The sequence below is a fragment of the Aythya marila genome (assembly GCF_965140915.1).
Source record: "Aythya marila genome assembly, chromosome: 10".
NCBI classification, from domain to species: Eukaryota; Metazoa; Chordata; class Aves; order Anseriformes; family Anatidae; genus Aythya; species Aythya marila.
Window position 1 is genome coordinate 725,144 of NC_139051.1, and position 22,511 is coordinate 747,654.

The 22,511-nt window shown below is 41.9% G+C and overlaps 1 protein-coding gene across 2 annotated transcripts in view; it reads left to right on the plus strand.

Annotated features, from left to right (window-relative positions):
- RAD18 (RAD18 E3 ubiquitin protein ligase) overlaps nucleotides 1–20,593 on the plus strand; it is a 43,622-nt gene extending 23,029 nt beyond the window's left edge. Inside the window, exons 11-13 of one of the 2 annotated variants that reach the window (XM_082768537.1) lie at nucleotides 3,121–3,280; nucleotides 11,649–11,711; nucleotides 19,692–20,593. In XM_082768537.1, the coding sequence (XP_082624663.1) occupies nucleotides 3,121–3,280; nucleotides 11,649–11,711; nucleotides 19,692–19,794 (326 nt within the window). In that variant the 3' untranslated portion in view covers nucleotides 19,795–20,593. The remainder of the gene's footprint in view (nucleotides 1–3,120; nucleotides 3,281–11,648; nucleotides 11,712–19,691) is intronic. The other variant, XM_082768538.1, reaches the window with a different exon arrangement.
- Nucleotides 20,594–22,511: the final 1,918 nt, after the last annotated feature.

A 22,511-nucleotide genomic window follows, 5' to 3' on the forward strand; every position in this document is an offset into this window, starting at 1 on the left:
AGATTGACTGCCATTGAGTCGAATGTGATACTTAAACACAACCCATAATAAATTAGAATTGGATTTTAATGTGATGGTGCACGTGTGTGTTGTATTTTAGACGCATAATTTAAGTAGCAGTAAATGAGGTCTGGTTCTGATGCAAATCCACCAAAGTTGCTGATAGTGGGCATGTGGCAATTGGTACCTTTGGACTGAGGGTGCTCATGGACATTGCCTGCCCTCCTGCTTCATTACTGTGACAAGGAGCCAGTAACTGGGAACTGGGAAGGTGTTTGTGTGGACTGGGACAAGTGGGTTTTGTCTTCAGCCTGAAGGAGTAAAATACTTCAGCATCTTTTAGAATGTTTGAAGAGTACGTTGCTTCTCTCTCTTTTTTTTTTTTTTTTTTTTAAACTTGCTTCATTTTGTATTTATTCTCACTGTATCCTTTAATACAGTGAGAAGTGGGGATGCACAGCTGCAGTTACTCAGCTCTGCAGATGTGCTTTATGAGTTCGGAGCAGCATCCAGCGCATTTGTAATCTTCATTACCAACAGCACCGAAGAAATACCCCTGTGTGCTTTTATCTTGTTCCCTATAGGCTTTTTCAATCTCATTTGTTTTATGGTAGTGGGTGCTGCGGCAGTGTGCATTTATCTTAGAATGTGATTTAGAGCATTCCTCAGCCTCGTATTTGCGGAACTGTGCTGTGCTTCAAAGAGAATCCATTGGCCAGAGCTGGATGTGTTCTGCCTGTGTCCTTGGGAAAATGCAGCAGCTCGGTCTGCACTGGCCCTCACAAATCCCTGCCCTTCCTGAGTTGAACTGAATTAGTCTTTGGTATGTGTCTGTTTCCTGTGCTGTCACCTCTAGCAGAGCACTCAAGAATAAAAATAAATGAAAATACCAATAAAGTAGTATGAATTTTATCCTTATCATTTCATGCAGACCTTGATGCAACGCATAATCCTTTCCATATGAAGGGTAAAAGTTAAGGAATGTCAAGTTTATCTCATTTGACATAATTTACAGTGATGTCCCTCATCTGTAGCAGAGACAGAAGCAATGTGTGGTTAGATAATGGGATCACAGACCGAAATATTAATTTGTAGCTGTGGGTCTGTGGAGAGGATGGCTACTCTGAGTTTCTTGCAGCTTCCATGCAGCCTTTTTCTTTGTGCTCTGAAGTGTAAACTTTGAGAAGCTAAGGTAAAGGCACACAGCTTTTGCAAAGGAGTGCTCGGGTAGAAAATAACTAGATCAGTCCTATCACCCTGCAGCGTGTTGGCTGAAGTAGACAACAGCACCTCAGATAGTGCTGACAAATCTGCAAGATGTTTGTTATGCTTCCTGTGCACTAAGCTTTCAACAAGCTTTGAAATTACAGTTCCTAGGTCTATGCCAAATGTTTGCATGTGATTGACTCTTTGTAAACCACTTAAAAAAAACAAACAAAAAAATATTTAGGGGTGAAAGAACAAATGCCTACAACCCATTTCCTCCATCATCTTCGTTAACAGCAAATTCCTTTTTATTAAATTGGAAATGATAATAGTGGAAGAAATAAAACCAGCAGCGAGTTACTGGCTTGCAATTTGAAAGCATTACTACTGAGAACAGCTTCGTATGCATTCCTTCCCCGCTGTATTTCCTGTTCTCACGGAAGTACATGGTAGAATTGTACAGAATTAAAATGTATTTTTATTTTTTTTGTTCTAAACCTTTCTATCTCCCGTTGCTCTTCACTGTAGTATTGGTGGATGTAGCTTAAACCTTACGCAAACTCTTGCTCTATTCCGATGATGTTTTAATCATCCCTTCCTGATTTACCTGATTTTGATTTGCATCTTTAAACTTAAATAGTTGATTTCCAGCCTGTATTTTGTAACTATTAAACATGCAGGTTTTGCATTGCCTAAGGGAGGTACTGTAAGAATTTGATAAACGTTTTTGGTACATTTTGGGTATCATTACTGCCCAGGGTCTTTGCTATTTTTCACACGTTAATGCCAGTACTGTTACATCAGTTAGACAGCGGGCTTGCTGTTCTGACAATCTGCTGGTTTTCTACAGGCAGAAATTTGCCTGCTAATCAATACTCAGCATAAGGGAAAGGACAAACCCTAGCTGAATTCAAAGCTTGTTTAGCTTTTCCATATGGTAATTACAGCTCTGTGTGGCCTCTTCTGTCAAAAACAGTTTCTGCAGAGGTAAAAAGGTTGAAGTGGTTTGAGCAGCAGTGTAAGTTAGTTCCCAGAAGTCTTCTGCCCCCTCTCCTGGACTGCCTCAATAAGGATTATCAACGAGCTGAGTCTCAGTGTGGTTTTAATGCTCCTCGCAACTGTCTACTTAAATAACTCATTTGAAAATATTTGTGGGTAGGCCATAAGAGCAGCTTATCTTTTTGTATTGTGCTTTCTGGTCCATATTTATTCTCTATGTGGAGAGGTAGAAGGCATCTTTTGAGAGAACTCTTGTTCATCTTCTAATAGATAAAAACATTTGATACAAAAAAAATGAGAATGTTTTTACAGTTTGTTAGCTGTGTTGTCTAGAAATGCTTTTTCTTGTAAAGATAAATGAGAATGACAATTATATAGATTAACATTTAATCTTTCGTAGATGCATAAAGAAATAAATCACGTTTCTTTTGTTGAAAACAAGCTTAGTAACTTGGTCTGTAAAACTTCCAAGCTATCAAGCTGTCTTGTGCAATGGCTGAAGTGAACTGGTAGCAAGACCCAGAGAAAGGAGCTGTCTCATTAAGTGTCTGCTAATTTCTGAAACAGTTTCATCTTATGAAATGTGACAAATATCCTTACCCTTTAATTCTCTCTTTGTCTGCCTGTGAAACTCATAGCAATGGAATGTCTCTGTTGCAGTCTCTGGTTCTTAGAGGTTGCTTTTTGTTGTTGCTTTTTTGTTGCTGTTGGTGATGTGTTTTTTTTACTGTGGCAGGAAAAGAAATTAAAACCTTTGAAACAGAGTTTGGGGAAGTAAATAAGTGGGAATGAGGCATTGGTTTTCTAATATTTTTAAAACATTTGTTTTTCTTAAAATCTATCTCTAGACTGAAAAAAAATAATAATATTTTGCTTTGTCGTACTTTCCAATCTCTACTTTTTTTTTCTTGGTAGAAGAAGATCTTAAAGAGCATAACTCAACTGCCATCCTTGGAGAAGCCCAGATACTCAAAGCAGAAACTCCTGATGGGAAAAGCAGCGACCCCCATTCTGCAGAGGAAGGCCAGAGACCAGTCTCTCTTGCATTCTCACAGTCATCTGGATCAACAAGCAGGTTAGTGAGGAAGAGTTCATTCCTGCTGGTTTGTACTCAATTAATTCAAATATGGAAAAACTTTGTTATTGATGTTGGGCCCTGTATATTTATATTCTTCATCAGAGGGGTTCCTCAGCTGTGGTTACTGATTTACTCTTCTCTGTCTGCTCAGTTGCTTGAGGGATGCAGCTGAAACAGGAAACTATTTAGTGAATTCTGCATGTAATGGCCTGATAGAGGGCTGATAGTGCAAATGTTCCTTTTGGTACAGAAACAGCCAGCAAAATGTCTGTTGGATCAGGAGAATGTTTGGTGTTTCTTTTTTACTGCATCATCTTCCCTTCTGTTTAAGGATTTATTTGGAGAAGACCAAAAATTGATATAACTGAAGTCTTAATAGCTCTTTGAGCTGAACAGTGCTGTGAGAAATAGAATTGAAATGACCCACTACTGCGAGTCACTGGAAGAACATCACTGATCTTGAAGTCCTAGCATCCATTCACTTTCTTCATGTGTTTAATTTTGCTTACTGAAGTTTGCTTTATTCAAACAGGAAATGAAGGATCAAGAAATGCTTTATAAGCAATGTAAGGTTTTGTGGTTTTGGTAGCTCAGTGCTGATTTTATAGAAAAGACACTCAGCTGTTACTGCTGATAAGGTGTATGTAGGTTTTGAAGATAGACTTCATATCTGTTGAAGATATTTACTTCATAATTTGCTATCTAATACTTTACCAGTTGTCAGTGATGATTGTGATCAGTGCTTAAACAACCATTTGCAATACCTGGTGCTGTGATCCCAGTTTCTGGAGGAAAAGGGAAGAAATCACAGAAAAGAAATCTAGGATAACTGTTCTTTTGGTATGTGTCTAAAAGCAAGAGAGCTGTCGCCATTCCCTATGAAAGTGATCTCACTATCATACTGATAACAGAAGGGAGGGGAGGAGGCACCCTTTGCAGGTCTGCATTATTAGGAGGAGAAAGGTTGCTTATGTTTGGAAGTGGGAGATATTGAGAGGAAGTAGCTGAAGGTGAGGTAGCAGATTGACAGCTAAGCTAGGAGTAACATTTTCTCAATTTCCCATATATTACACCCATAGCATGTGCCTCTGCCTCCTTGTTCTGCAAATATGAAGAAGAATACAGTGGGTTGCTTCATCAGTGTTTATTCAAATAACAGTTTAGTTGTTGAAAGATTTAAAAGAAGCATTTTTTTTTAATTCATTTTGATTCACAAAGTGCTTTTAAAAGTCAGCAAGGGGACTAACGTTGCCTTTCAGCAAGGTAAATGTTAAAGAAAATGTGAATGAAAGCCTAGGAAGATACTGGGGGGAAAAAAACAAACAACTTGGTGATTACACCAGCTGTGTGTGAAGCAGCATGCCGGGCACTGGGCCCTTCACTTAGGGGGCAGAAGCTGGCCGTGATGCTTCGTTCCAGTGGCTGGTTTTACACGCTGAAACCTCAACTTCCCAATTTGCAGCTTGGGCTGTGGCTGTTCTGCTGCTGCCAGATGCCTCTGGGGAGGTGTGATGTGGCTGGAGCCTCACGTCTGGTCTGTGTGGTGGTGGTGGCCGGGAACCCAGGCAGAAGCTCTCTCGCAGGGCTCGTGCAAGGCCAGCTCCTGCAGGTTTGCACTGGATGTCACATTTGACAGGTGAACAGATGATAGATGGAGCTGCCTCATCTGCACTGTGCTGCTGGTACAGCTGCCCCAGAGTGCTGATTGTTGTTTTGGTTCCATAAAATAGCCGCCCTTAGCTTGTTTTTCATCCAAAATCTGAGTGAGATGTTCCTGTCCTTCACTGCTTTACTCAATTTATTTTTTTGAATGCAATCCAACCTTTTGGCATGAAGGACCTTGGAAAATCTGGAATTTTAATCTGACAGAGTGAGAGAGTTTTTCTTTTATTAGCTCATCCAAGGAGTCATTAAATCTGTTTCAGTGCCAGTTTGGTGTATGAAGGACATCCTGACTGACCTTCCCTGCAGCCTTTGACATTACGGTTAAGTTCTCGTTCTTCACCTTTCTCTGTTGGCAGACGTGTTTTTATTATCCTAAAGTCTGGATGAAAGAGTGTCTAAGAGACTGTAGGAAAGCTTGCTAAAGGATATTAGCATGTAGCAGCTACTAATGGTTTGAACGTACTTTCATGAAACAAGTTGGCAGACTTCCTTGGAAAGTGCATTTGTTTGCGTTATGTCTGGCTCGGGACAAGGTTGTTTATTCCTTCTTTTTATGTATTCACTCTTTCCAAGTGAAGTATTTCCATAGATTTCTTGAACCAAACACAGGATCCCACAGTTGTAAAGACTGGTGGGTATGCATCACAGATATTTGGACCTTCTTTAAAAAACTAAACCAAACAAAAACCAAACCAACCAACCAAACAAACAAAACAAACCCAAAAACATGCTTAATAGCTCCCTGTGGCTTTCTCTTAAATTCAGCTCCTGTGGAACAGGACCAGAATTACCAGAGTCTGCACAGAATTGTTTTTTCACAATCTCTGTGGGATTTTTTCTTTGCTCTCCTACTTTGTACGTATCCCCTAGTTTGTATGAGTGGTGCATTTTTATTTATTTTTATTTCAATTTAGGGCAGTTTGCTTAACCTTAAAAGCTAGCTACTGCACTGCTCAAGAAGTTCACCAAAGAAGTTCAGAAGTTTTCAGAAGTTTTTTTTCTATTATATTCTGTATTTTTGTCACTCTCTGGCTGCCATGGGGTTAATGCTTTAAGTTTAATGTAAATAAATGGAGCACAGATTAAAAAAAAAAAAAAAGAAAAAAAAATGAATGGTTTAGATTTGGGGGGTGTTCAGTACCATTGTGCTATTGTACCAAGAAATGGTTTTCTGAGGCTTACATTTTATTTCTGATAATAAGAGGATATCCTTTGACAAGGGTGAACTTTTTTCACATTGAAATGTCAAAACTTGAAATATATTTGGAAGTCCAAATCTGTGTGCTGCACTTTTATGGAGAGAGCACTTCTAAACGGAGGGCTGATACTATGATGGATTAAAAGAAAATTAGGATTTTGGGTGGTGTATAGAACGAAACAGAACAGCCTTAAATCAGAGAGCTGACAGGCTTGTTTTATGAGACATGCTGCAAGTAAATTAATGATTCTTGTATTCAGTTGTTTATAAGAACTCCTGCCTCTTTTCAATCTGATATAAATATTTGAATTTCTGCATTGTACAGCTAAGGGAGTAGTTGGTCAATATTACAAATGAATGCGTTTTATAGTAATCGCTACCGTGCAGGTATTATCCAGAAGTCGTTCCTTTGACTGAGGAAATGGAAACTTTGCATCTGCTGGAAAAAAGGGGCAGGCTACAGCAGCGATCCGGACAGGTTTGGTCTTGGCATAAATGGATGGTCACCGCAAATTAGCAAAATGCTCATAACAAATAAGCAGCAAAACAAAACCTTGACCTCTAGAAGATTTTTTTTAACAGCTATGAAGTTGTATATAAAGCTTTCACGGAACTTCAGTGCTCCATATAAATAGTCCCACTGCGTTCTTTTACTTTCCGGGACTGAAGCCAAGTTTTATGCAACTGTTTAAACAACAGGAGAATTGAAGAGAGGCTAGGTAGGACAATGATAAGGCAGTTAATGAGCCATATAGAGGAAACGTTCTATTAAAAGGATTTTATAAAATTGGGATAATACTCAGTCATTAAAAATATTACTTCTCTTTAAAACTTTGGTGTTAGAAGAAAATGTCAGTTCCTGATGACTGGAGTGGAGGACTTGCAGCAGCTGACAATTCGTCTTGGTGGCCTCGTCCGAACGGTATCACGTCGTACGGTGAAACACGGGGATTTGATTCTGAAGCCCAGGCTGAGCAGTGCTGTGTCTGTAGCTTGTATAAATCTCTCTGCCTTTGGGATACACAGAGCCGCTGCAGCTTCTGCCAGGCGAGATTCTTGCCCAAGCAAGGGGCCTCATTTGCAGTAAGTGTGGCTTTCTGGCACTGAGCTGAGAAGCTGCCCATCAGGATCTAAGACCTGCATTTAGCTGGTCGCTTACTCCTGGCTTTAGGCGCTTTGCAGAGCGTGAGCTTCAGCTCAGCAGCTGGAGCAGACGTACCGAGGGAGCTGTGCTTCAGCTGCCGGCAGTCGGGAGGTCCCTGCATGGCAGCACCCTCTGGAAACCTCTCGGTAGGCACCGGCTTGGCGGGGTGCTGACAGGGCAGGACAGCTGAAAAAGCTCTGTGGGTTCCTGCCCTGGCAGCTGACTCAGCCTGGCTTTAAAGAAGGCATCGTCCTGAGCCCTGGGCTGCCCATCCCTGGCACATGAAGGCAGTACATGAAATCTGTTTTCATCGGGGGAAGAGCTGTCTTTCTCAGTTCTTGGTACAATTTTGACTTAATAAATCTTGTGCTGCTTTGGCTCAGAGAAGATGAACAGAACAATGTTAGATGGGAGCAGTTCATCTTTGATTTTTTTTGGCCTCAAATACGAGGCCATTGTGGAAGGATGATGATACTTCTCTGCTATGTTGTTAATTCATACCTTTCTTCCAAAAACTGTGAGCTATAACATATGGGCAGAGAGCAGCGAGGCCTGGCAGAGTCCCGGAGAAGTCATTTCAAACAGCAAGAGCCGATGGCCTCGGGGGAAAGTCACGGCATGCGGCGTGTGTCCAGGGACATCAGGCTGTAGTCACAAGTCTGTGGCCAGACTGGTAAGAGTGATCCAGCAGATCTCTTCCCTTTCTGATGACAAAGCCTCAAAGACATGCTCTCGAGCTGCGGAGGAGGCTGTTGACAGCCAAGATAGCCTGGAAAAAGTCAAGGAAAACACTGGCACAGCGGAACCCATGGAAGGTTTTGTATAGGTGAGGACCCTCTGTGGGGAAGGAGTCCTGGGAAGGTCCAAGGCTGGCAAACCTCCAAAGACAGGGAGATGAAGCAGAGCTCGGTGGTGCCTGCAGTGTGTGATCTGAAGAGGAGGTACAGGCAAGCCAGGGAAGAGCGTGGTAAGCAGCTGCCCCGGGATGTTACACAAGACTCACGGCCCCTCCAGCAGCAAGCTAATGCTGCTTATTGCAGGCAGCCTAAACTCTTGGAAGGGGAGGTGGAAGCAGGATAGAAAGGTTGAGAAAAACTTTTCCTCGCTGCTTGTGGCTGGATATTCACCTTCAAATGACATTGGTAAATGAAAGATCCTGCAGTTCATGCTAGCATAAAAAAAAAGAAAAGGCAAAAAAAAAAAAAAAAAAAGCACCGTGCACGTGCCAGAGCTAAGTACATAATGCACAGCAAGATGGACTGATTAAAGGACACTGGCTGTTCACCATGCAGCCAAGAAGGAACTTAATCTGCCATAAAATAAACAATTCAAAGAGACATTTGCTCCTTTCATTTTTAGAACGAGACATGTTATTCACACTTACGTCAGCTTTCTTCTCCCTATTTTAAGGTGGTGTGCTTATATTAAATTTTTTTAAAAGGGGGGGAGGGAGAAGAGTAAAATCCAAATGATGGTCTAGAAAGGAATAGTTTGCTTGTGGCTGTGTATAAGTGCCCAGAAGAAACTAACCTGGGGCTGAGGAAATGCTTGTGATTGGAGTCATGATCTGCACTTTTTTTCCAACCTGTAGACATGAATGAGTCTCAGAAATGAAACCTCTTCCCACCCTGTCACCATGGTTGTCAGCCTTTTAGATCTTGAGCAGTTATGTTTCTGAACGCTAATGGTTTTGCTGTGTAAATTTAATATCGATGGTCAATATTCTTTTGGGGTAAATATTCAGTATTTCAATAAATAGTTCAAAAATGGCTTTTGATTTTTTTCAAGTGTACTGCATATTTAAGAATTTTTTAATTAGCAAACCAGTTCTGTCTGCATGGGGGAAAAAAGGTGTATAATAACTTCAACTCAAAATCAAGAGATTGCTTGGTCTTTTTTAAAGAAATTGCTGTTTAGCAGACTAGATACAGAGAATTATTTCAGCGAGTGACTGCCTTGAACGTGGAATTGTTTGAAGAAATCCGGAAACAAAGGACATTTTAGCCATAGCTGAGAGGTTCATAGCCCTGCAGCTTGGTTTTGTACAGCGATGTGCCTGTATCCTCAGTCTGTCAGCACAAGAACAGTAAGAGTTGGTTCACTGGGAGGCTCCGATGGCTCTTGCATCGATCGCCCATTTTTATATACACGCACATTCTGAGGTGGCAGGTAATTCCAGTACATTTTGTGCTCAGTTTTCAAATAGTTTGGTAGGCATGAACTGTGAAATACAAACGCAAATTATGAGCTTGCATTATTGTTCTGAGTGGTAGCCAAATCTTTTCACTTTTATTGTTTTGCTGTGACAAACATAGTGATAAATGATAAGAAGAGTATATTTTTCAAGGCAAGAAAGTACATGATGTTCAGGCATCAAACCTGTTCTTTTTCTATTTTAGGGGACTAAACACACAAAAATATCCCTCTACCTCTATTTTTAATGTAACCGGAGCTTGAAGACAGGATTCAGAAGTGTAACTCATTCCTTGGGCAGCCAGTTTGTGTACCAAAAATGAGTTTTTGACAGAATTAAATTTTTAAGAGTAAAAAAACCCACTAGATTTCAAAACTTTTTCCACCCACCATTGTTTTTACAATGTGCTTTACCATGATCTTCCTTTGAGTGTCTCAAATTAGATTTAGGGATGAAATAAGAACTGCTGTGTCCCAGGGCTCCCTGGCCTTCTCCCCAAGCACTTGTACATGGGGCTGGGATTTGGGCTGCACTTGCTCCTCTTCAGGTATTGTAAGCGGTGGGATTGTTTCATCTCTGCATTAATTTTGATTGGTCCCTATATACACAGTTACTGCTTTTAATTTTAGGTGGCTTTATTTCCCAATTGAAACTGCTCTGTTGAGTAACGCTCGTAATTAGATAGATTTATTCAGCAGTTCATAAAAGTTCCTAGGGAACCACAGACAAGTTTCTAAAATTGCACACACAACTTTAAAATCCATTTTGTTTCAAAATAACGTTCTCCATATGGCACCAGAGCTTTGTGTATATTTTCGGATTTTTTTTTCCTTTTTATCTTTATGACTAAATGTCTATGTATTAAGGGTGTCTGCTAGGCTCCGCCGGTGGTGTTTTTCTCCCATGCAGCCCCATCAGTGCTCAGCAGTTATTGCCGCAGTAACTGCTCATGGCTCATCTGGCGGATCTGGCTTCGGAGGGGGAATGGGCAGCAGGAGGAGACACATGGGTAGTGGAGGAAGAAAACCCTGCCAGCATGTAGGAGTTGCACACCATTTATCCGTTTCCTGAAAGAAAGCCGCAGGAGCACAGGGATGGTGTGTGGAGATTGAGGATTTGGGGCTGGTTTTCTTACTGTGTTTTAAACAAACACAAACACTGTTATCTGTGTATAGAGTTATTGCACTGGGGCTGTATTTTCACAATATTTGTCTGCTGGCTTCTAGCAAATAGGATTTTTTTTTTTGAAACTTTTAAAGCAAACCCAAGAGAACTGGTGTCCAGTTGCTGTCCAGTTTCATGGTTTACACTAAAATCTCCCGTTTGTGTAACATAGTTTGTCATGTAATTTCTGATACAAAGTCTAGACTGTCTGAGTTGCCATGCACCTTCTTGAAAGATTTCCAGAAAACCTTTTCCAACTTGTTGGTTGATTTCCCCAATCCTGTGATTTGACAAATATTTGGAAACTTCACAGCAGTTTGTAGCATGTAACCTGAGCACACAGTAAAAGGTATTTATAAATAAACAACCAGAATATTTTGTTCACTTAATTCAGATTTTATTGAAATACTACACTTCCTAGTTTTTTTTTTTATTTTAATATTAAGCATGTGATGTCTGACTTCACTGAACTCATACTTGCAGTTAATTAAATATGTACAGATCTGTGCATCTGTGTGTGTTTGTGTGCATACACACACACACAAAGGTAAGAAACGATATCATGCACCATCATTGCCTGGTGCATGGATGGAAGCAACCGTGTCACGTAGTCCTCTGAGGAAATGTGTTAGCCCAGCTCCTTCGGGAGCTGACGTAAAGCCGTAGTTTCTCTAATTGGAGCAGGAAGTAAGCCAGCTACTCTTTATGATTCCAGATGGTTGTTTAGACTCTCTTCCAGTGAGTGTTGTATAACTCCTCACTACTGGAAAAGCTCTAAAAATGCATTTAAATTTTATATAGGCCTAAGTGTTTATAGCAACAAATTAACCGTAAAGACTTAACGCATTTATATGCATGATCTTACACAAGCAGTCTGAGATGACGCTTTTGTCTCTTGGTACTGCGACAGTTTGAATTCCTACAGAATGAATAGTTTTGTCTGGAGACCTTTGGTGTAGGTGCTGCTAGAATAATTCACTTGTTTTATGTTTCCTTCCAGCTCCAGTTCAGATATTTTGAGAGATCTGGAAGAGGCTGAGATTTATTCAGTGTCATCTGACAGGTGAGTAGAAATAGATGGGTGGAAAAGTCCGTAAGGCTGATTTCCAGCCTCTTCCAGTTTGTGGAATCCTATGTTTTCAACAGAAGAGGCAAATGCCACTAAAAAGTCAGGTTCATGGAGAATCTCCACAGTTATGTAGTTTGTACAGAGGATTTGAATTGCAGGAAAGTACTGTATGGATGTTCCAGGTCCCTAGCTGAAAATCATTGTTCTAAGGTGTATTTGAGTATGAGTATGTCCTTTTTTTTAAAAAAAAAAATAAAAAATGATTTTTGTAGAAAACTGAAAGAACCCAATCTTTTATTATATTTAAAACTATATTGTTGTCAGTCTTACCTACATCTCTTTGTCAGTTGAATATCCTAGAATTGTAAGATGTATTTTGATTTACTTCTGTTTGAAGAGAGAAGAACATGTTCTTGTTTTAAAATCTTAATATCTTATTTCTCAAAAACAAAAATCCCCTTCTGTTAGTGGTAATATGTAAAATTTGGGTCTAGCTGTACAAAGAAATACTGAGAAACTACCAAAGATTCCTGAAGTGACCCAATGAAATATATGAAGATGAAGAGGAAGTATATGGATAGATGGGTGGTGGGGTGAGTGAAGGGATAATGAATTTTGTAGTAATGTAGTGTTAGATCAACTGCGAAGTTTGGTAGTTTTTGTACAAAGGACCAGGAATGAAGACTGATGCAGGCTGCAGAAGTAGTACTGTTTACCCTTGCAGTTGAAGTTGGCTTGAACTGGAATCTCTCTCTGAATATCACATCCACTTCGGTACTTGATCTTAGGAGAGCAATGAGAACTGTATCACATTTAATTCTTAGTCTGCTTTTTAAAGAGTATTTATAACACAAATTTCTCTATTCACTATGTACATATGTGGTCAGTAGATCATGACATCTCTAAAAATTCATGGTTAATGACATAAGTAATATTTGAAACTCAAAACGTGTGTTTAGACATCTGATGGATATTAAGGAGCATTAATGGAAGCACTGACAAAGCCTTGATTACAGCAGTGCCAGAGGTGAATGCTGAAGTGCATCAGTGGGAAAGCAGAAAGTAATCGTTAAGGCTTTCATGCAGAGACAGGCAGCGCTTTGGGAAAGTGAGTGGTGTTTGCTGGAAGGACACTTACAAGCTTACTGCATTTTGTAGTACCTGCAAGTAGCTCACTGAAGATGGGCAGTGGAGTATAAAATACTCGGCTGTGTGTATTGTAGGTGCTAGGCGTAGTTCCCCTGGTGATGGTCACCTTGGTGGTGTCGCCATTTGTCAAGATGACAACTGGCAAAACTGTTTTCTGCAATACTGCATAATGTGCCACTGCTTAAGAGTTTGGCATTTGTTGCTCCTTGCATGGTTTAGAAAAACGGTTCGTAGTGGATGAAGAAATGGGAATATCAAATATGGAAACTGTTCCTTAATGGGGTGTTTCTATTCAGCAGTGTTGGATGTTAACATCAGTTACGATATGCACCCACAGCAAAAATCATTTGTCACTTGGATAATTTTCTTCACCCCAAAAACTTCCCAATCACTTGTTGTTTTCATTTAATTGAGTCATAATGAAGTTTGGCCAAGCTGGTAAGTGCAGACCAATGTTAAGTAAAGCAGATCTACAAATTTCATTAAAGCTGTTGTTTTTTCTCTTCACTGCAGAATGGGATCTTGCGGGCAGCAGAGTGGTACAGTAGGCGCATGGTCAAATGAGAGCTTCGCTCTGGCAAGCTTAATATGTGAAGGCATAGGCCAGCATACCAAAGAACATTCAGATGGTTTATTTCATAAGCAGCACAGATTTTTATTCTTTTGAAGTTGAGTTGTGCCAGAAAAATAATCTCTCTTTATTTTTGTAAGAGTAAATAATTGGATATTTGCAAAACAAACGATACGGAAATTTCAGCTTCTGGCATTGTATTTTAATGTACTTTTGAACGTAAGATAATTAACATTCTGCTTTGGAAAAATGTAGGCACCAAAGCTAGAAATGGGCTGAAATTAAAACAGTAAACCTAGCCTTTCACTAAATGAGATTTCTGCTGCATTCTCTGTTCTAAATAAATTGTTCTTGCAATGGCAGCTGTACTTTGCAAACAAACAAAACAAACAAACAAACACACACAAAAATCACGCAACCACAAAAACCCACAATCCTTCTAATTCCCCCCCAAACAAACAACTGAACCCCCCAAAAAATCAAGAAGGTGTTCTTTGTAAAGTGGCAGGATCGGTAGTCTGAGCGTTGTTTGCCTTGGCTGTGTGTTACGTTCTCGTGGAGCCTTCCAGCCACTTGGCCTGCTGGCTTCGAGTTGCATTGCTGTTCTGCACCTGGAGAACAGTAACATTTGCAAAGGATGAAGATTATTGGAACTAAGATTTTTTTTTTCATGCAGAATAAAAGCCAGTGGCTAAGGGCCAACTTGAATTTCTGTATGGGAATGCCTTTTCATTAACCATTTGAAATCTCTTGCTGAGCTTGACAGGTATAGTGCGTTTGGTCTAGGTCTGTTCTCGGCTTAGGTTCATGTGCAAATTGTGTGCTGAGGAGAATACTTTCAAATAGTCCCGTATTCACAGACTTTGCAGCCTGTAATACCTGTAAATCCCAAATGACATTTGGTATTAGGGGATGACCGCTGAAAATCAGAAAATGTAACTGTGTGCAGCCCCAGAGAATCTCACTTTGGAGGTAAGCACCACGTTGATGACAGGCCTGGCTGTGGAGCTTGCTGAGGCTTCTGTCATGGTAAGACCAAGGAGAGGAACCTATCACTATTTAAAATGCAAATCCTTATCATTGCTCTTAGTTTAGCATACAAAAGGACAAGCTAATATTGCTCCACAGCGTGATGTTAGAAGCAGGATTGCTTTGTTAACTGAAACAGAGGGAATTGTTTTCCTTATGTAGATGATTTGGTTTTGTCACTACTCTTAAAAATAGTATCTAGTCATGGCATGTTTGGATCTCGGTTGATGTCTGCAGCTTCAGTTTCTGAAAGAAACCTCATCTGCAAAAGTTGGTTGGACTGTAACCGTGTCTCTAGCTGTAGTGCATCTTCTCAGGTGGCGAGATGTGTTCAGACAGGGGAAGTTCTGATCCTCTGGGTGTTGTGCATTTTTCAGTGGATACAGTGATTTCCTGAGCATCTTAATTTACTTGATAGATCTAATAAAGAAGCAATAAGCATTCAATATTCTGCACTTAAAATAAATTGTGTATTTTATGAAGCTCTTAATGAAAATTGAGACATTACATAAATTCCCTAGAGACTTCTTTGATTTCCACTAATTGTCTTATTTTGACACAAAGAGATTAGAAGGTAATACTCAAAAAATAAACCCAAGTATTATTGTATGATGTACTTGCTATGTAGTTGTGGAAGTGCACAGATGGAGCAGATTAGGGATATTTTAGTGGCAATTTGGAGCATATTTTTAGCAAAACTTCATCCCATTCCTGAAACTTATTTACGCACAATTTCAGTGTTCTGAGCTTTCAAAACTTTTTTTTCCCCTTGCTTTTCTCATTCTCTGTTCTGAAAGAAATCCACTTGCTGTGAAATAGTGCTGTAGGGACTACATATGTTCACATCACTCTATCTGATGAAATTGAGGCAGTGTTTCAGGTTCCAGTAACCTCTTGGTGACCACTTAATGAAAGTCTTACAGTTCCATGATGTGCATGTCAAGTAAGTAGAGCATGACTGCTGGCTGAACTGCAGGTTTCGGTTGGCTCTGTGGGCAGGACCAAACCTGAATGCCTAAAAATTGAAAGGTTTTGTAGTGACTTTACCATTCACAGCTCACCTATAGCTGTTCGTGAGAGCTTTTAATGAAATTCCAGAGGTGAAGCCTAGTGGGTATATTTCCTATATGACCGTGTTGCCTGGAGAAATACAAGTAAACAAATACATAAAAGGACAACCAGTCATTACTTGTTCTTTGTGCTTTGTTACAATGAAAGATCCCTGTCTACCTCAGAAATGTGCCACGGTGTTCTGAGAAACAAATTTACTTCATCCCTAAGGTAAGGATGGCAGCTTCTTTTTTTTTTTTTTTTTTCTTCTCTTCCCTCTCAAGTGTGGGATGCTAGAAGTGTCAGAGTTGGGGATAAATGACTGTGTAGTATCTTGTCAGGGTAGTTTTGTCCCTGACCAAGCCAACAACATTATTACAAAATGAACCAAAAAACACGGGCAGGGATCTGACTTTCCAAAGGATTAAAATCTGCACATTTCTGCAGAAGGCCAAGCACATTTGTTTTGTCTTTTTAATATTGGTGGCGCTGTGCCATGGGACAAGCAGATCAAAGCCTCAGAGTACAAAAATGTTCTTATCCTAATGAAAATGAATGTAAACCAAAGCTGGATCTATTTTAAATCCCCTTAAGAAACCAGTCTTTTGTCCTTGTACAAGGAGATGTGCTTGGTACCTGCCTCCCGCTCCCCCAGCTGTACAGATGTACCTGAGCTGGTGCCTGTTTCTCCCACGACCCACAGCTTTTACTGCTCTGTGCTGCTGGTGACAATGGTTTTGCAGAATTCTTGGTAGACAAGTGGCTTCAAGTTCAAGCTTAGAAACAGTGGAAGGTTTTAATCCTTCAGATACAAATTAAGTTCCTGATCCTAAGCAAGCATCTTTGTTCAGGTAAGTGTTAATAGCTGAGGCACAGGGAATTGAATCACATGTGACCTACTCCTGGAGACAGCTGTGTAGCTGAATACCCTGTTGGCTTCAGTGTTTTGCTGGCATCTAGGATTATACAAATGCTGAAGACTTTGCAGGTTCATGGCATGGTAAGCATTTCATTTCCATGTAAGTTAATTCCTCATCTGGTTAAATGCTATTTTTTTTTTCCTGATGTTTGCATTCAATCTCAAATTCAAAGAAAAGTAGAAAATACAAGATTTTCTTATAAAACAAGATCTGGATTTAAGTGACGTCTGTAAGGTCATCTGTAAAGTGGTTGAAGTACTTCTAAACATAGGCATGAGCACTGCTGTAAAAAAAAAAAAGTATGTAAACGAAAATAAAAATCAGTTGTCTTCTTGTGTGTGTGTGTGTGTGTGTGTGTGCCAGGCACAACTGGGCCCTTGTGAGGGCTGTGTTGTGTAGTGTTGTGGAAGGCAGCAGGGAACAGCTTGGCTTGTTGTAGGGCTGCGCTCTCAAGTGCACACACAATCAGTGAAGAAAATGGAAAACAATACCGAGGGGCTCGGAGGGTAATAGTGAAGAGCAAATTAGATGAGCAATCCTATTAGAAAATAAAATTGCTTGGCTGTCTGTGCTGCCATGTTGCTTGTCAGGAATGCTCCATAACAGAGCAGGGAGGGAATTAGCTAATCAGCTCGTTTGTGATCTGGAATACTGCGTTTATTTCTGGCCAGGCAGCGAGAGATCTTGGGAAACTGCTGGGCTCTGCAGAAGGAGCAGCAAACACAGGAACTGGTGGAGGTTAGAAGCAAGTATAAAAATCTGTAATCTGGGAAAAAAATCTTGCTAGATAACTAAAAAGAACTGAAGTTGTTTAAAAAAAAATCATAGCATTTACATTTAGTCCTGCTCCTAAATGTTCTTTTGCTGTATTGATCATATATTTATATTTTAAATAATGTATTGAATGTCAGGAATTATTTAGCAGTTTTCTGTCAAACTCTAGAGAGGGTGTTTCAAGCTAGACCTCAACAATTCGTTAGTAAATCAGCGATACAGTTCTTTCCAAACTTCTCCAATGTGCCAGTGGTATCTGATAAGATGATCTCAAATTAAAAAAAAAAAAAAAAAAAAAAAAAAAAATGAGAACCTTTCCTTTTTTCACTGCCCTGTACGTGTGCATTATCTCTGCTCATATATAGCCAAAAAATGTCTTTGGGCAACTGCAGCAACTACTTCCAGGGAGGGGAGCATTGTTTAATACGCTTTTAGCTTTGTTTAATGCAATTAGGTTTTGGAAGGAAGTTCCTTAGGCTGTGCCGTGGGGCTGGTGTCCCCAGAGCAGGTGCTGTGCCGGGGCAGGAGCTAGCTGCTCGCTGCCAGATGCGCAGGGCTGAGGCTGTTGGGTACCAAAAGCGTGGCTGCAGTGCTCCAGCTGGCTACGGCTGTCCTAGCGAAGTGCCCCAGGATGGGAAAAGCAAACGTGCTTACTGGGTGGTGGATCAACAGCTTGCCTGCCTCAGTGCAGCTCTGCGCCCCTCATCCATTAGTGGCCAAAGCCGTGTGCTCTGCAGGGTGGCTGGCGTGTCACTGCCATGGGGTTGCTCTCCCTGCAGTGCTTCTGCGGTGTCATTCATCAGGGGCTCGGCAGTGAGCTCAGCCACACAGCTTAATGCTCCTTCGCTCTGTCCTGCGTCTGCAGGGTTGGACGGAGAGGCCAGTGCTCCCTCACCTAGTGCTGCCGACACGGCCCGCGTGCCACACACCAGTTGGTGTGAGCCATACAGAGAGCACCGGCTCCCTTGGGTTGGTTGAACATAGCTAAATCAGAGCTTTGTTAAAAGGAAAAAAAAATGGCACTCTTAAAACATCCGTGCATCACTTTATGAATACTTCCATCAGCCTGTGTGTTTTCGGTTGGCATGGGGCTGCTCTTGGCAGCGCACCGCTGTAATGAGATGTTTCAGAGGGCTCGGTCCTTGCATTTGCATTGAATTTAATTAATGGAAAACTCTGAACTATGGCAGAGAAAAAACTCATTATGTATGGCACATACATAATGAGTTTTTGCTGATACCTGATTTCACCAAGTTTTAAAACCTCAGCTGCTTCTGGGTTAAAATGAGTGATCCTTTCCTCTGAATGGGTGCAGGGGATCAAAACTGGGGAATGGAGGGGAAAGCTGAGAGGGGAGCGCTGTCGGCTTCTGTCCTGATGCATTACAGAAATCATCTGTAAGGTTTGCAGTCTCGAGGACTGGCTGGGGCTGCGCAGGGTGATACGTGTGTGTAATCCCTGCCTCCTGAGCTGTGGGTCTGCCTGCACTCCTGGCTGCACCTCGGTGCCAGGATGCCAACTGATCTTCCTGGAGGTGGGTATTGATCTCTGAGACAAGAGCTCTGTTCCCATCTCGATGCTGAACTGAGCTGTGAAATGCAAGTCGTTCCTGCTCCGCTGTGCTAGCATGTGTCTGGCTGCAGTCAGCAGGGACACAGACTTTGGCGTTTGACAGTTTTCCATTGTTATTTCCAGTTGTGAATGTACTCATCCTAGCAAATGGTTTAAAAAATAAATAAGATTGTGTTTACAAGGAATGTTTAATTAGTAATAGCTATTGATGGACGAGAGGTATCTTTCATGTCAACACCACACGGAGTTTCAAGCTCTGAGGCTGGCTGATGGAAATTTGCTGCTTAATTTAAATATGGCTAGTTTTTATTGTTTAAATTAACTCTGTGACTAAAAAGAAAACACTTCTTTGAGTTTCCAGTGGAAAATTCTTTGTCCATAATGAGAAGAACCTCTGGCGAGGGGAGCCTGTTTAAAGATGGGAGTCCTGCAGGCTTTCCTTGTTGGGGAGCCATCGCCATCCCACTCGTCCTTTCCCTCGGTGGCTGTGTTTCAGGTAGATCTTACTGATACAACAACCTCATGGCTTCACCAGAGGCTCTTCTCTTTTATGGATAAAGCACTTGCAACGCTGCTGCTGCTCTGTCCTGCTCCAGTGCGGGCTGGTGATGGAGGAGAGGTGAGGAGTGCTCTGTGCATCCTGTCCTGCTGCTGGCGGGTCACGTCACTGCACCCAGTGCCCGTGGACATGGGGCAAAACAGTGCCAGGAGAGTGTTCAGGGGACTGGAGAGTGCGTGGGTGCTGTCATCCTCGAACAGAGTGGTATTTGTGTTCATCACACGCAGTAACAGCCCCGGGTTGTGTGTGCCTACGTGCTGCTTGCAGTGCTTTAACACAGCCTTCAGTACCTGCCATGCTTAGAGCATCTCAACACCAAAACCTTTTTTTTTTTTTTTCTTTTCTTTCAGCAGCCGTCTTCTGGATTTGAGAGTTAACAAAAGGAAGTCGTGTCAGCCCAGACTGCCAGGAAAAGATCAGCTGCTTCCCAAGAGTAAGCGGAAGAAGAGCTAGTGTTGCAGGGCTGCGGAGCTCAACAGTGCAGAAGAATTAAGACTGAGAAATAAACCTTATTTTTTTCCTGTTTCCAGTGTATCTAGGTACTTAATAGTAAGCACTGAGTTTTTGCATAACTGCCATTCAAACTGCCTTAAAATAACCAGACGAGCGCGCTGACATTTTTTGTTAGCAGCACTGTGTGCAATTTAACTTCAGCCCTGGGATAACGTCCTGGGCTCCTGCTCAAGATGCTCGGAGAGCTTTCCGCAGCCAGAGGAGAGGATCTGTGCTTGGCCCTGTTCCTGCTCGCATTGAGCAGCGGCTTGCTCTGCCCTGCTGCAGGTACCTGCGGGGCAGCGCCTCGCTCGGGGTCGCCACGTGCTGGTGCTGCTGTGTTCCAGCGTGGACAGGAGGGACACGCGGGGGGACAGTCCCCAGCTCTGCCCCAGAGTGGGGTACTTTGAGGCTCTGGCTGCACATGACTGTATGAAAATCCTTGCTCTCTTAAAATAAGAGGGCATGTCGGAGGAGTAATAGATTTTTTTGATTCGGTGTAATTTGATTTTTGTAAGTGGAATAAACTGGTAACTCAAACCATTTCTGTTCTACAGGAATACGCAGGTTTTGAATATGCCCTTGTAAATATGTTCATTCCTAAATGCCATTATTTCAGTTCAGTGTCCTTATATTTGATACCTGTCAATTTCTTCCAAGTATTCTAGCTTTAGAATAAATATTAGCCTTAAAAGGTGTTACTTTTCTTAGAAGATGATAGAGCTTTGTAATGAAATAAAGCAATACGAATTAAAGTCAACCTGAACAGCAGAGCAGGTTCTTGACGACTTTGCATGGTTTGTATTCTGCTTACAAGCTGTAGTTTTAAAAATGGTGTTACTGAACTCTAAAGCTTTGGTGGTAGCCTTTCATCATGAGCTTTGTAGAGAAAGCACTAAATCTGTGTAAGATTGAGGTTCGTGTGTCTTTGGACTTCAGACTATGGCTGCAATTGGGACTATGCATTTTGCTTTCAGAAATATTCTTCCCCAGGCTGTGAAGCAGGCATATTGTTGTTTATACCTTCTGTGTTCTTTGATGCTGTAATTCACTGTCATACACAAAATAGCCTCAGAAAGCTCAGTAATACTAGAACATAAAACATGAGATTGGCTTTAAGGAGGGATGTGAATACACCCCTAACACGGTGTACAGAGCTGTGCTTTTTGGCCTTACGTTTGCTCAGTGCACACCAGCTGTGGCTGTGTGCAGCTCTGAATCTGAGGCGATGTAAGTGCGGTGCAGTTTGGGACGAGTCACAAAAACCTCCTGTGTGTTAACACAGGTGCAGGAGCAGGCGTTTGGGATACTGAATCTCCTTCTTGGTTTTAAATCCCAATCACACATTCAGACAGCGTGGGCTGTAAGGCTGAGAGCCCTTAATGATGCTTATTCATTATGGGATGGCCATCTTGCTGAGGTCAGCCTGAAAATTGTAGTCTTGCTGCTGTGTGCAGCACGAGGTCCTTAGCTCTGCTGAATCAGCAGGGAAAATGAAGGTCCTGCAGTCCTTAGCTGAGGGGAGCTTTCCTTTTCAATAACTGTACTTGTATCAATAGCAGATACTTCATGTTTTGCTTTGAAACCACATGCCACTTGTAGAGTTAAATCTGAAGTTTAATGGCAATAAATACTGATGTGAGATGAAAACGTATTTCCATGTCCAGTAAGGATAAATACTCTAATTCATTAAGTGCTAGAAAGTACTTAGAAAATCGATACAGAAAGCGGATAAGCCATGTAAGTACATGCACTTGCCTTTTCATTGCTGATAGGGAGCACTGTGAGGCCTTGGGAGCTTTCCCCTGGGGTGGCCGGGGGCTGGCAAGAGATGGCCCAACTGGTTGTAACTGGGACAGAAAAAGGTGAGAAACTGGATAGGCCAGGAGCGAGCTGTGTCAACCCAATGGAAAGAAATTTGAAAGGAAAAGAAAAGGGAACTGCCGTCCCAGGTTGTGTTAAAAACTACGGAGTGATGCACAAACTGCCCTGTACAGGTGAGTTAAAACCCACAGAGCGATGCAGAAGCTGCCCCGTACAGGTGAGGCACGTTGCTGCCGGGCACAGTGTCCCCCACGTGGTGTGAGGTCCTGGTCCCCGGCCCTTCACTTCTGCCATTGGGGCCAAGCAGGCAGCGTTCGGGTCTCAGCCAGCTGCTGTGAGTCCCGTCTGCAAGGCAGTGAGCTGGGGATCTGCTCCTTCTGCTGATCTCCTAATTTCCCTAAGCAAAGTACAAGCATACACAAGAATGGCAGAGCTGCAAGCGGTGCCCTCCTTTAGGGGAGAAGGTCCAAGTGAGCGGGTTCTGATCTCGGGGGGATTTTTCCCCCCTCGTTGCTGCTCTGTCTGCTCCCTCAGAGGCAGAGCTGGGTTGGCACCCTGGGCTACCCTCAAACAGGGCTGCTGCTGCCGCAGCCCTCCAGCTCTGGGCACTTGGTCCCGTTGGTTAAATCATCGCAGCGATACGTTTAGGTGAATTCAGACAACTTCTCATCCCAGCTGCCAGTTGGTGGGAAGTGTTTACTCTTCCCCTTAATCCCCCGCCATCAGACATACTTTATGGAAAGCGTAATTTTGGAAGATTGCATTGTTTGCTAGGCTCAGCCCGGTTTGGGGCGCAGCGGGACGAGCTGCTGCTGAGTACATCGTGTTCCAAGCAGAAGCTCTCGGGAGCTCCC